Source organism: Gallinula chloropus (assembly GCF_964237585.1).
Source record: "Gallinula chloropus genome assembly, chromosome: 1".
NCBI classification, from domain to species: Eukaryota; Metazoa; Chordata; class Aves; order Gruiformes; family Rallidae; genus Gallinula; species Gallinula chloropus.
The window spans coordinates 13,360,194-13,374,360 of NC_140085.1; the positions used below are offsets into that span (position 1 = coordinate 13,360,194).

Below are 14,167 nucleotides of genomic sequence, written 5' to 3' on the forward strand. Positions count from 1 at the left end.
AAAACAGAATTAATACATAGAACTGAAACATGGGTAGGACAAAGTGTGCTCTGAAGATGTCAAATTACAACACAACTGGTTGTCTGTGATGCAAGTACTGCAAAGAGCTTAATGTGCAAGATTTTTACAGAGCCGCAATCTTAAAACTGCAGTAATTTTATGTGCAATGAGAAAACAAGCCTATAGTTAGAATCAGAGATTATTACAATTCTAGAACCAGCAACAGATTCCTCTGAAATCCTGCATAAGTGAAACACTATTTCATAGAAATATCTAAATCTTAAAAATAAAATGCCTAATTATATGGTAATTTTCAAATGTACATGTGTGGCCACAAGATTCTTCTTGAAAGTCTAACTAAATATTTATATGCCTCCTCAAAGAAGTAACGCCCTGGAAACACATGTACAATCAGAGAAAAAAAAAATACCACTGTGGCTAAAATTGTGTTTTCATTTTAAAGAAAGAATTCTGAAAAATCTAAGACAATGCTATAACTTAATGCATCTTTCATAGGAAAAGAAGTGGTGACACCGTCTTTCAAAATTCCATTGGTCAAATCTCAAACACCTTCAGTGTCCATGGACCATGCTGAATTGCTGGGTTTACTTTTTGCTACACACAGTGAAAGAATTCCACTTAAGATGCAATTTCTCTATTCTTTTAACGTATCACAAATATCTGAGGAAAAAGTAATTTCAAACTAAGTTTTAAAAAGAAAAAAACCAAAACATAACAGTGCTTCACAGCATTCCGGCCCATCCCTTTAATTCATATAATTTGCAGTCAGCACCAAGCCCATCTCAGCTACTACCAAAAATAAGTTCAAACAAAAATGCTTTAAATAGTTGCTATTATTGTAAAAAACATTTTTGCACAAATTTTAAAATCAACCTCAATAGATTTTATTTTAGGTCTAACTAAACTGTAAATACACAGTATCAGAGACAGATTTTCTAGTAAAAAATTTAGTACATTTCATTTATAAACAGTACTGTAGTAGCTTTGAGTGCTACAACATTTGAGTTTAGCAATCTGCTTTCAGTGTTACAGTTACTACACTAACCTCAGCACAAACTCATTAATTTGTTAGTTACTGGACTCCTGAGCCAAACGAGACACATTTCCATACACACAGGCATCATGTGCAATAACTTCCTCTGCCGTAAGGGCGACTGGTTTCCACAGGAGTGGAAAGGACCCTGAAAACGAGTAGCACACCAGGCTCTAGGTGTGACATGAGTTCTGCTGTGTCGAGATCACGTCTGAAAACTCCGCGCAACCGGCTCCTGGCTGCACTAACAGCGCTTGTCCCGGTTGCGGCTGGTGCTGCGCTCAGAGCAAGCTGCCTTTAAGAGCCAGCAGGCATTTATCACCCAGTAACCCGAGCTGCCTGGCACACCCCACCCCGGGCGAGCAGCCGCGGGCCGGGCCGGGCCGCGGGAGGAGGCGGTTCCTGCTCCGGCAGGGACCGGGGACCCGCGGCGCGCTGCGGCCTCCAGGCCCGGCTGTTGTAGCCTCCAGGCCCGGCGGCTGCTGCAGCGACACGGGGATTTGCAGCATCGCATCGGCTTCAGGAGCGCTTCTAAAAATACCATCAGCTCCGGCTACACGGTGGAAGATTTGTGAGCAACAGGCTCCATTCGGTTAGCTACTGAAGTACTGGGGAGGGGGGAAAATCCACAACACCGGGAGACTGAGGCAATGTACACTTGGCTGATGTTAGGAATTAGCAACGCCTTGAAACTCATGCAGTTACAGCATATTCCTTGTGAGCAATATCTGAAGGAAAAAGGTTAATTGCAAGAAATTTAATTAAGACAATGGAGTATGACGTAATGCACACTCCATAAAACTCTCACACACAGGATTGATTTGTTGTCTCCAAAGCAATTTAGCAGACATGGATGGCACTGTTAGTTAAACCAAAATGCAAAGAATGCTGTTAAACTGCTTGTTCAGGGAAACAAAGCCTGAAGTACTTACCAGTCTAATAAACTGTACAAAACAATGACAGCATCATAAAGGAGGAAAAGTAAACTGCAGGTATAAGGTAACTAACTGGAAGTAAAGAGAGCTCAGATAACTGACATTAGAATTCATCACAAAGAAAAGTGAAAGACACAAGTACTAAGCAACTAAACCCTGGCTTAAGATAACTGAAAAGCAAGAAAAAAAAAAGGTACTAGGATACAGAGACACACAGCACTCTAAATGATACAGTTATTAATTATGTAAAATAAATTGAGCATAATATGCCAGTTACATTTTGTTAACACTCCAGAAGTCTGGTTTTACTTTACCAGTATTAAATAGCACCATGTACATTGTAAATTACATCAGTGCACACAACCACAGACAGCACCCCTGACAACTGGCAGAAAAAAAAACCCAAAAGAAGTTGCATTACTACATTACCTTTATTTCTCTTTGCTCTACTGATTTTTCCCATATTTGTTGATCATATGCCCCAATCTAAAAAGAAGACACACAAAAATCTACATTAGGTTTTGAAGTATATTGATCAAAGAAAAATCAATCTTCAACAAGACAAACGTGAAGACAGCAAGTTATTTCCTTGGGGGAACTTATCTACAAAGCAATCTTTATCTTCTCCATTCTGTCTTGGCTGGACTCAATCTAGCTAACCTGTAAATGAGTTGTGATCGAGGGGAGAGGCAAACAGCCAGCCTCAGCCCAAGCCAGAGGACAGGGAACAGCACACCATGCTCCCTCCCACCTCACGTTGGGATTCCAGTCCCAGTACAGATGGGGAGCAGACCTACGGCAGCAACGCCGGCAGGGGATTTCAGTTAATACCATGCACATCTAGCTGAACCCATAACTTCAATTCATTTATTATTGTTTTAAATCATCTCCCTCTTTACTTCCCATTCCTTTCCACACACTTTTACAACTACACTGCCTTTAGCTTTATCTCTTAAGACTGCACAGCAACAAAACATATGGCCAGGCTGATTGATCAAATAGCTTACAGGCCAGGGAAAACACAGGAAACAGCACTTACCCCACTGAAGCACTGATGAAATAATGTTCTGAATAGACCTGTTCCCAAATTTGCTCCCTCTCACTAAGGTGCTAGTTTATTTATTCTTACTCTTCTAAAGATCATGGCTTTGTCTGAATGTGAGTTTTTAGTTAAAGAGCTGAAATAAAACGCAGCTGTTTTGTCCCAGGCTCTAACCTCACCACAGCACTGTAGAGAATTTGGTGCATTTATAAGAGCAGAACCACAGAAAGAGTAAAGGTTGATTCTGCAAGCACTTACTCAAATCCTAGCACTTAGATAATTTTTATGAGTTCTCTAATTTTAAATAATAATCAATACAGGTAGCTATAGTTAATTTAAGAATTTACTGTGCACTTGTCTATGCAAGAAAACCACTGTATGACATATTTTGAAGAACCTTAAACTTCAGGCAATTCACATGTAAGATAGTGACAAGAACAAGTCAATATATGAGCCAATATATCCAAGTTTTATAGGAAGTAATCGTAGATCATCAGACTGCCTTGAACTCTGCACATGCAGTATTTCTAGATAGTGTTCAGTGATGATCTCTTACTACATCAATTTTAAAACCTTTCCATCCCAGCAGGTCTACCTAGAAATTACATGTGTGTGTGCATGTGCACCCACACTGCTGGATACCTGGAGTTTGAGTCACATCACAAGCTCTGAGCAGTTAAGCATGATACCACTCTTAGGCCACCAAGGTGAGACAGCCACACGTTGCAAGATTTCAAAGTCCCTGTAATGACTGTGCAGAGCTGCTCCAAGCAGCTTAGCCCTAACACCTGACAGTGGCAAGGGGAACCCCTGCCATCTGAGCAAACCTAATTAAATTCAATCTTAAAAAGAGTATGATTTCTCATTCCAGCTTGCAAGCTAAAATGGACATAAAAGGCCCAAGCAGAAGATCTTTAAGCCAGAAAACATTGCTTTGATTTGTCTTTTCCTACTGCAGTCTTCAGCATTAAATGAGATGAAAAAAAGTCTTTCTTGATTAAAAAGGATCTTTTAAGATTCTAGCATAAATGCAAAAAGGTATCCAGGGAAGCCAAGAGGCAAACGCACCCACAAACACACAAAAAAATCTAGAGGCATCTTAAGCGCCTCTAAACCTGACCCATCAAGGAAAAAATATTCTATTTATAGTTGTAAAGTCAAAAGCATATCCAAAGTGAGAACAGTCGTCTGAATTACTGAATTAGTTATTCTCAGATTTAAATAATATTTCCCATTCATGAGAACCAAGCACCCAATTTCTATAGTTTGCTACCTTAAAACTCTGGAGGAAAAAAAAAAATCTACCGTGTTTTTGGTAATGATAGTAAAGACTTTGCACCTATTATTTGGAAAGAAAAATTAGACTGTGGAAAATAATTAAGGAGTCAGGCACTGTACTGGGCAGAATTAAGCACTTGCTACAATTAAAGTAATTAAACCAAAGGAAGTTTAAGAGCTAACTCCACCTGGACAACTGCCAGCAATTAAGAAGTCAGTATCTTGAATAACCACTCCACCCAGACATTTAGATCTAATTGTTCTGGCTTTTTCTCTAAATACATTTCACATGAAATTTCAGGCCTTCCTGGTTTTCCTGAAATTTCCTTAGAAGAGCCCTGAGTAAGATTCTTCTGTCCTCCCCTCCTGATTTCCAAAAGAGACTTCTTTCTACAAAGACAGAAAAAGGGATGCAAGTCTGTCGCACTCTCGATTATGCAAGAAACAAATGCGGAAGGAAGCCTTTGTGCCAATAAAGCTGGTAAAGCAAACTCTGTATTCCTAATTGCATTCATAGCTGGAACTGGTGTAGAGTAGAAAGAGTCCTTTAAAAGAGCCCTCTTCTTTTAGACAAATAACAGACCATTTGTGGAATGAATTCTGGGAAACACAGATCCCAGAAGGCATCAGAGAAAAGGAAGGTGACCGATTTAAAATTTGGCTTTGTTATATTTTCCTACAAATATTTCTTCTCCGCAAAACACATACAAAAGACCCCAAACAAACAAATAACCCCCACCCCACACACCACCAAGCAGTAGGGATTCTGTGAGTCAGTTCCTCTTTTAACATTGCTCCATAAAGCAATTCTTCCAGCAGGACAAACGAGGAAGCCAAGACAACTTTAGGGGGAGATGGTCTTTTACAACTGTTTTTAGACCAGTGGATCTGGACAATCCACTCAGATCAACTTTAATAATTAAAATCTGAGCACGGGGCTATTAAATAAAGGAATACTACTGCAAACCGAAAAGAGTTAAAGGGATCTTTACAGACAGCAAGTACCACTACAATCTCTCATAATTTTAATTTTTTTTTAAACCTAGCTAATTTCACATCTTTATGTTTTAAGAAAGTTTTAGAAGCACTTTAGGGAGCAGGTGCACATGTTCAGCACATCAAATTTAGACTCAGCATTTAGACTTCTCTTTATCTACATAAGCATTCGTCTACACTTTTGCAAGTGTATCAGAAGGAAACACATGCAAACAAAGGCAGCGTTATCAAGTAGCACACTGGCACGCTTCATTTCCCACATTAAACAAAAATAAGTAGAACTACTGTTACTGAAACAAGGCAAGTCAACATAGGCATTTTATTTCCTCTCTACCTCACGTCAGGAAAACACATTTAACAGTTTGTGAAGCATACCTTGCAGAAGTCACTAAAAAGTGTTCCTCATCGACAACAAGCTAAATTATGACATGCAATTACCACCAAGGATGCTAGACACCTGTATGGATTTAATTCAAGAATGTAATTCCTTAATTAATTCAAGAATGTAAGTTAATAGCAGCAAACTTTCCTGGGTTTAAATTATTGAGAGCACCAGTCAATTCCTTCTTCAAAGAGTTTTGATTTACAAGTATTTGCATCTAAATAATGTTTCCTGTTAAAGCTAAATACTAAGCTGTCAAATGTTTGCACGTAGGCTGTAGCTATTCATGCAATTCTTTGAACTGCATATACCTGCAGGTCACTGAAAATAAGTCTAGCATTTAGCAACGCCAAAGAAATTAATCTCTTAAAGGCAAATAAAATAAAGGAATAACCTTCTAGAGATAAGATCATTCATTCTTTCAGCCTGAAGGATTTAAATATACACAGCACTTGATCAAAGCCAGCTTTCCCTCAGTATGCAGCTGCCCCAGGGCTCCTGGAGCCTGGAACTGTTAGGCCAACCTGAAGGCTCCAATCACATGCCCAACCCACCAACTCTACCTGGAACCCCATCCATTGGAGCTGCAACTTCTGCAATATCCTTCACAGAAAATTTAAAGTACGTGTACAAGGGTCAAAAAAATTGCCCAATTCTTAAGTATATAACAAGAAGTAACACTTTTAAAATCCTTAGGGCAAGACTCTTTAGTCTAGAGTAGCTTCTCACTGACAGTTTTGATCCATCAGCCCCATCTACAACTCGCAATAGGCTTTTCTTTTTTGTAGCAAACTATGCAAGACAACATTCCAATTTTCATCTACTACAGAAATTTATTCTAATTTAATTTATAAAATATCTAATAGAGCATCTGAATTTGCATTTTATGGCATTCCTTTATTAAGATTTGTCAGAACATTTTTTTTAAATCTCCCTTCATCTTTTCTACACCATTTGTTAATTCTAATTAGATAACAAGCCTGTCTTATAATTTTAAGCATAACTTTCATCACCACACATCAACAGCAAAACAACCCTGTTGTAGAAGACTTGTCAGTAATATGTTGCAGATATAAAAAGCTGTGGTATAACCAACACCTAGCAGAACTAGCAATTGTTATATTACTCAAACCAGTTATCTGTGAAACGTTCAGTTCTCAGAACAATGTGCCCCAATAGCCACTAAATAAAGAAGATAAAAGTAATTATCTTCCTTTATGTATTTGCAGAATTAACAATTTCAAGCAGCTAGAAAATTTTTGAGAAAATAAGGGATTACATGCAAAGACTAAAAACTCTACCCACCCTCTTTCACGATGGAAACTTAGGGTGCTAAACCCTCAATTTAGGTAAGCAAAATAAAACTGTCAAATAGGTACTCTAGGAAAAAAAAGTTAAAGGTAAATGAAGAAAAAGGTTAATGTGAAAAAGCTTTTAATTTGTGACTTGGCATGGAATATTAAGCTATACAATTACACATTTGAGACAACTAAACTAACCTGATGAAGTTAGCTTATTACTAGAAGATGAAATAAATTTGAGATCCTTTGATGTGCAGACTTCTCATAACATTGTCTGGTTTTAAGAGATATGTGCACCTCTTAATATTACTTAGAAATAACTGCACTTCCTCCTTCCCAAGCAAATACCTCAAAGCATTTGATCATACATCTTTATATACCTAAAATTTGGCTGGCACGGTTTGGTTAGATAACATTTAACAGCAACCAGCCTAAGTAAAGAGCTATTGAAAATGCAGCTACTACTTCAAATAAAGCCCAGTACAATGAGTTTCTGTGCTGCATAATATTTCTTTCCAGTGTCTTTCTCATAACAAGCCATATGTGCATCAAGATTGAATTTGAGCTTTGTGAATGACACTGATATTCACTTTAAGCTAATGTAGTGATGGTATCAACCTGTAGCCCAATACTCAGAAGGCCTTCTGATTCTAATGGAATTGATCAATATTTCAGGAGACATGTATAATTTACTACAGAGCAGACTAGCAAAGATTATAATCCTGAGAATACACAGTATTTCCTGCTGGATCTTAAAACTTTAATGTTTATCAATAATGAAACCTGCATGCTAAACTTTGCTCTTTAAAACCTCTAAACACTTTTACAAGCAACATCACAATAGTATTACAAGACACAGAGCTTAGTGAATAAAAACCAGAGTTGCTTCCTTGGACTGTCCACCAAGGAAACTAAGAATTTAGCACCTTCTTACAGTACTTAGCATTAAAATATTAGCAAATATGCTTTGTTAACTTCTACAGTCCAACATTCTTCAAAAACTGTATGGTTTATGTATTAATTTCAATATTAAGATATAATTTTTAACTAATTTATATTCAGCCAGTATTCATGTAAAAATATTTTTTAAATGCTTCATACCTAGTTTAAGAATACAGTTTTGGATATTAGACACATTTCTTATTTTCTTAAAGTTCAGAACAGGATTATTGAAAGTTATTTTAAACCTCATTTTATTTCTTACCTGCACTGACCCCCATTGCAGCAAAGGCAATAATCTAGTAGTTCAGCAGGATAATTAACTCTGTTGGAGTACATTGCTACTGTTACAGTTTTGGGGGCTTTTTGCAGGTTATTTTTAATTTTCAAGTGTGCTGGGTTTTTTAAATTTTCTTTATGGTGGTTATGTGGACTGGACAAGCTAAGTGAAGACAAATGTAACAAATAAACCGCAGATAGAAATCATTCTATAATAGCAGGACACTGTCTGCTCATAGCAAAGACTTTAGCAGCTTCTAGTCAAAAGGAGGAGAATGAAGAGATTAAAACTGTACATCCTAAACTGGATGCCAAACTGTAAACTCTGGTTACTAAAAGATTCTGGGATTTCCCTTCCTTGTCCTTATTTGGCCCCAGGAGAGCCAAACCCAATTATATGGAGTAAAATGAAGCCACTCAAAACTTTATGTCTTGGTTATTCATAACAGTTGGAATTGCCAACTAATGACCTGCTTAAGTTCTGGCAATAGCCACAACACTGAACTTACAGCCATTTCTCTGAACAATAATTTTACCAAAGCTTACTTCAAAGATACTGCCCCCTTTCAGAGTACAATAATGCATAATTAAACTTTTATCAGCTATGTAGTAATAGTTTTTCTGTATCACTCATTACAGATTAATTATTGGTAACACCTGTCAGCCCTACTTATTGCTCTGAGTAATGGTCTACAGATTTTACCATACCTATTATAACCACAAAACATAATTTTTCATTGCACAATTAAATGTAATTAGAAATAGTTTGCAGGTTAGACTAAATGAGAGTACAGGGATAATCAACGGGGATAATCAACAACTCTAGCCATTTCCTAGTGACATAACACAGGCACCAGGGCTAACTTCAGCTACTGTTTCTTTGGCCTAAGTGGACTACAGACCAAAGCCTGAAAAAAAAGAAAAAGCACAAACTGAATGGTGTTCCACTTCTGTCACAAATCACAGTTAAACACAATCCCTTATGATAATGTTACTCATGTCCAAATTTCAAACTAAAGTCATCGCAGAATCGCACAGACTGGAACCTTTGGAAGTCATCCAGCCCAACCTCCTGTGCAAAGCAGGCTGCTTAAGGACTTACCCAGTAGAGATCCAAACATCTTCAAAGATCTGACAATTCACAGCTTCTCTGACGTCCCATCTGAATGCCTGACAAACCTCACATTAAACATTTTTATGCTTTATCTAATCAGAATTTCCCACATTTCAACTTGTTCTTGCTGCCTCTCATGCAATCCCCACACACCTCTAATCAGAGCCTGTCTCCATTCCCTCCATGGCCTTCACAGCAGGAGGCATGATAGCAGCAAGCTCTCCTCTTTGCCCTTTATGTTTAAGCCTGAGGAAACCAAGATATCTCAGATGCTTTGTACGTGGCATGCCAAGGAATGGCAATGCCTTTCTTGTACTGGACAGCTCACTGCTGGACACAATATTCCAGAGGTTGTCTCACAGGAGCTGAGCAGAGGGGAATAACCCTTTCCCCTGATGCACTGGCTACACTATTGCTAATACAGTCGAGTCACATGCCAAGTTTTACCCATTTAAGACCTCTGCAACACTTTTTTTTTTTGTTGTTAAACACAATTATGTACTTGAGGAAAACAAGGCAGCCGCAAGATGTAACTGGGAAAAGAAAATCACTTTGACAGCCTCATTACTCAGTACAATTCCCTGAAGACCACTGAAATCCAGCAATGTTACCAGCACTGCAACTAGGATTTTAGAACAGCACTGCCCTTACACCCCCAACCATTTTCACCTCCCAGAGCACACACTCCCTGTGCCAGTGCATTCATTTGGGTGGCTGAAAAAAATCAAACAGATCACTCAGGAAGAGAAAAGAAAATGTGAGGTTGTAATTCCACAAGGCACAATAAAACAATTCAAGAATCATACTGGAGACAGACGGCTCTCAGCTCTTGGCTCTCCCCTCCATGTCCCACTGATGAGGCAGTTTCAGATCCTTATCAAGTCACAATCTTAGTTTTATCTTAGATTAGCCCCTTGACCAAATTCACCAGGTAAGCACACCAAAGTCTGCGGGAAGGCAAAGCAGACATGGGAGACTGCAGCAAGGCAAAGCACAAGCTTTCATTCAGGTTTTCAGTGATCTTTTACACAAGATCCAGGAGCTGAAGCTGTGTCTTACCAGAGCAGCAGGTGATCCCCACTATTTGATCACACAACAATTCAAGTACCCAACCCCAGCTACATGGAAGGGGAAACTCCTCCCCCCAGCCCACTGCTTTCAAAAAAACATCCAGCTACAACACTAGCCAAGTCTGGGAAGCTGAAGGCAGACCTTTATGAACTGATGAAGTTCCAGCATCTCAGGTTTTAGGCAATATAGCCACATAGCCTGACCATTTGGCAAAAACCGGCTTTGGTGCCACCAACTGGGTGACCAGTATGTTCCAAGAAGGAAACTGGGTGGTTTCAGGGAATTATATCATTTTTGTCTCCTCCTTGGCAAATAAAATCTTAGATTAATTAAAATTTACAGATCCTAAAGCAATGTAATTAGAACTCTAGTTTAAAGCTGAGAACACATCTTATTTGTCTATTGTCCTTTTAAACAGCCATACCCTAGGGACACCCCAAACAGTGTAAAGCTGCATTGGCAAAGTTAACTGATACACAGTCAGGTGCAGGATTCAGGTTCAAATTCATTAAGTTCTACTCTGTGTTCCCCACAACCACCCCCAAGAGAAGGAACATCGTTATTCTCTCCTGCAAGATGATTACCTATTTTGAATAAAGTTCCCCATTTTAACAGCAAGGCTTCCATGAAGACTGAAAATCAGAAAGTTGTTAAAGTAAATTTATATATAGTCTCCAAACTGGAAACCAGACCAAAATTTAGTCTGTAAATCCTGAAAGTATTAAAAGAAATCAAAGCAAAAAGCTTCAGGTACAAGCATTATGACCAACGTTTTAGTCTTTTACCAATTCCATTATTTTTCAATTACTGCTACTGAGGATACAGTTCAAATGTGTGTAAAGCATCAGTATCAGAAGGGTACTCCGTCAGATACTGAAACTGTTTAAAATAATTGCAGGGGTGTCAGAGTTTTTTCAAAGCAAAAAACCCTATAATGGTTTCCTCCACAAAATTCATAATTAAAAACAGGAAACAAGTTCAATATTCTGGTAAATAGATGTAATCCTAAGGTAATCAACACATACATGACTATTAGCTGGGTAGCTGCCTGGGACCAAATTAACGAACCATTCCTGGGAGCAATGCAGACGCCCCGCCACACCCTTCTATTGCAAAACCCAGCGCACCAGAAAGTGTTGAAAACAAGCTAAACAAAGCCTGTCTGACACACAAGTATCTCAGAGCTGGACTCCCCAGTGCATCCAGGAACACAGCACAGCTTTAAATCGTTTTGCTTTCTACAGAGCCAACTTGTAACTAGCAGGATTTATCTCTCCAGATTTCATGCCTTGCAAAATTATTTGTACCAGCTGGGAAAGGCAGGATATCGCTGGAAGCAGTGAAGCCATGTCCATGCAATCTTCCTTCTCAAATAACAAGCTGGCATAGTACACCATTCCCACTTAAAATAACTAGTAATTGATTGTGGTATTCTTACAAGACAGTAATGAAGAGCTCCAAAGCACTAAAAGCAGAGTAAACCGACTCCAACAACAAAAACAAACTTACATAATAAAAGGACTGACCTTTTAAACAATTAAGCACATTACTAAATCATCCTCACGTGAGGAGCTCAATTTCAGACAATAGTGTGAGTCATATGAGTAAACTCTGTGTGTGGAAAACTTGCCTAAAGGAAGGTTGGAAGAGCTCAATTGCTTAACTCTTTCCATCAAAAAAATATAAAAACATTTTACTTTTGAGAAAGCAAAAGACTTGAAATTCAGGAGAAAGAGACAAAATAAATACATCAAAAATATTATTTTGAAGAACAGAAAATTAAAAATAAACACAAGCAGCAAGGTATCTGTCCAATATTTCTTATGTGGCCCCCACCTACTAAATATATTTTTCTTCTTTATGCATAACTATCAGAAGTTCTGCATGTCCTTTACTTTCTGGCAGCTTTACTGCCAGAATATGAGAAGTTTTGATCTCTCCCCCACCTTCATTCTCAGTTACTGCTGTGAGGGATCAGTAGAGCCAAAAAGCAAGGTAAGAGTGACAACTGACAGCTCCAAAATAAAAATTTTAAACTGAAAGCAACCACCAGTTCACAGAGTTTGTGCACACACCTTGTGCTTGTAATTGTTATCAGTATGACCATGTGAGTGAATGAAATTTGAGAGAGTAAGTGGAAGCACTTTCCCCTTCCATAAGATCCCTGCACTTTATTTGGTTACACCAAATCTCCTACAAGTCATCCTTCAAATCTTTAAAAATTGAAATTGGATCTGCAATCAAGAAACAGTTCAAAACTAATGTGTGTTTTCACTGATATTTTTACAAAAATACTTTTTTGGCAAAGATTAAATAAAGGAAGGGGGAGAATACATTGTATAGAACCAAAAAATGCTCATTAAACTCTGAACTCTTCAGTTTAAATACATAACTGAATAATCAGCATAAATTTAAGTCAGCAACATTAATTTTTCTCCTTATCCAGCTGTACCCTTAATGCACAGTTGTAGCTCAGCAAAGCATGCCAGTATCGTTTTTTTTCCCCTAGAAGTTAACCAGAATTTGGTTTTGACCCTTGACATCATTCTCCTAAGAACAAGATGCATCCTGACAAAAATACAGCCACAGTTCCAATGAAAAGAGGAACTCATAGAAACTAACTAAACCCTGGAGAGCCAAAAATAATCATCGTCACACCTTATTTACATCTTGGAAAAACGTTACATCTCAAAATTTAGCAATTTTTTTCAGCTTTTTAAAGGCAATTTAGCTCAATAAACCAACAGGCATACTAAGGTCAAGAGGATATGGTAATTTTAAATGATCAAAATAACAAATTAGAAAGAGATATCAACATTGCTGTGTGCAAAGGTGAACAAAAGATACAGTATCATGCAAAACTATTAACTTTCTCAAAGTGAGCTCTTTTACCTCTCACCCCACTTTTCACCCCACCCCTCCTAATTACCTTCTAAAAAGGCCTAGGGTATCTCTTTTGGGTATAGATTACAGACTTTAACTGACAGAATTAATTTCAATTCTTAATTTCTATTTAAATACAGGGATTCATTTATGTGCTACAGAAACAGCATTCTCCTGTACTACTGTTCTGGACATTCTACTCAGAACAAAAATTTTCTTTCCTTTTTTTATTTCATAATACCAGTAGCTAAGAGAGTCAGGAGTTTTCAACACAGACCTTAATTATTAGTGACTGAACCTAGGGAAATATATTTTTTGGAAGAGAGGTTTCAAGCTATTCACATAATGCTAACCAACAATGCAGTTACTTTACACTTAAAGCACAATAAAACCAACTTTTTTTTTTTTTAAAGCCACCATAAAAAACAAATAGAAAGCTTACCTTCTTCTGGTACCAAACTATAGCATCAGTTACTTTGGACGCCATTTATTCCACTGAATTCACACAGTCATTTTAGGCTGTTAACAGAAAAAGACAGAACTTTACTTCCACCTTCCCTACAAGGCCACCATGGGGAATGTACAAACACTCCCATTACTTGCAAAGTGCCCAACACCTATATGTATTTTTCACCTTGCCTCATTACTATTTCAGTAAGAGTTTGGGTTCTATGCTAAGTAATCAAAAAACTACAAGCTGCTGCTACAGGAGATCAGAAGCCTCAGTTTTGTCCATCCTTCCCAGTAAACCACAGGTGGCACAGAGACAATCTGCTGCTATCTCAGGAGGACAATATTCCAAGCAGTATTTCTTTTTTTCTGGTAAGTTTTGCAACTTACGGTTATCACCACACCACAGTATTCTGAAGCCCAGCAATAACTGAGTTATAAAA

The 14,167-nt window shown here is 38.0% G+C and overlaps 1 protein-coding gene across 6 annotated transcripts in view; it reads right to left on the minus strand.

Moving 5' to 3' along the window:
* The window catches only part of PHTF2 (putative homeodomain transcription factor 2), a gene marked incomplete at its 5' end in the record, with an annotated part of 52,697 nt that extends 38,936 nt beyond the window's left edge, over positions 1–13,761 (minus strand). For 4 of the 6 annotated variants that reach the window (XM_084266047.1, XM_084266045.1, XM_084266046.1 and 1 more), the window contains 2 exons: positions 2,419–2,475; positions 13,717–13,761. In XM_084266047.1, the coding sequence (XP_084122173.1) occupies positions 2,419–2,475; positions 13,717–13,761 (102 nt within the window). Of the gene's footprint in view, positions 1–2,413; positions 2,476–13,716 lie in introns of all 6 variants that reach the window. The other 2 variants (XM_084266044.1, XM_084266042.1) reach the window with 1 other exon arrangement.
* Positions 13,762–14,167: the final 406 nt, after the last annotated feature.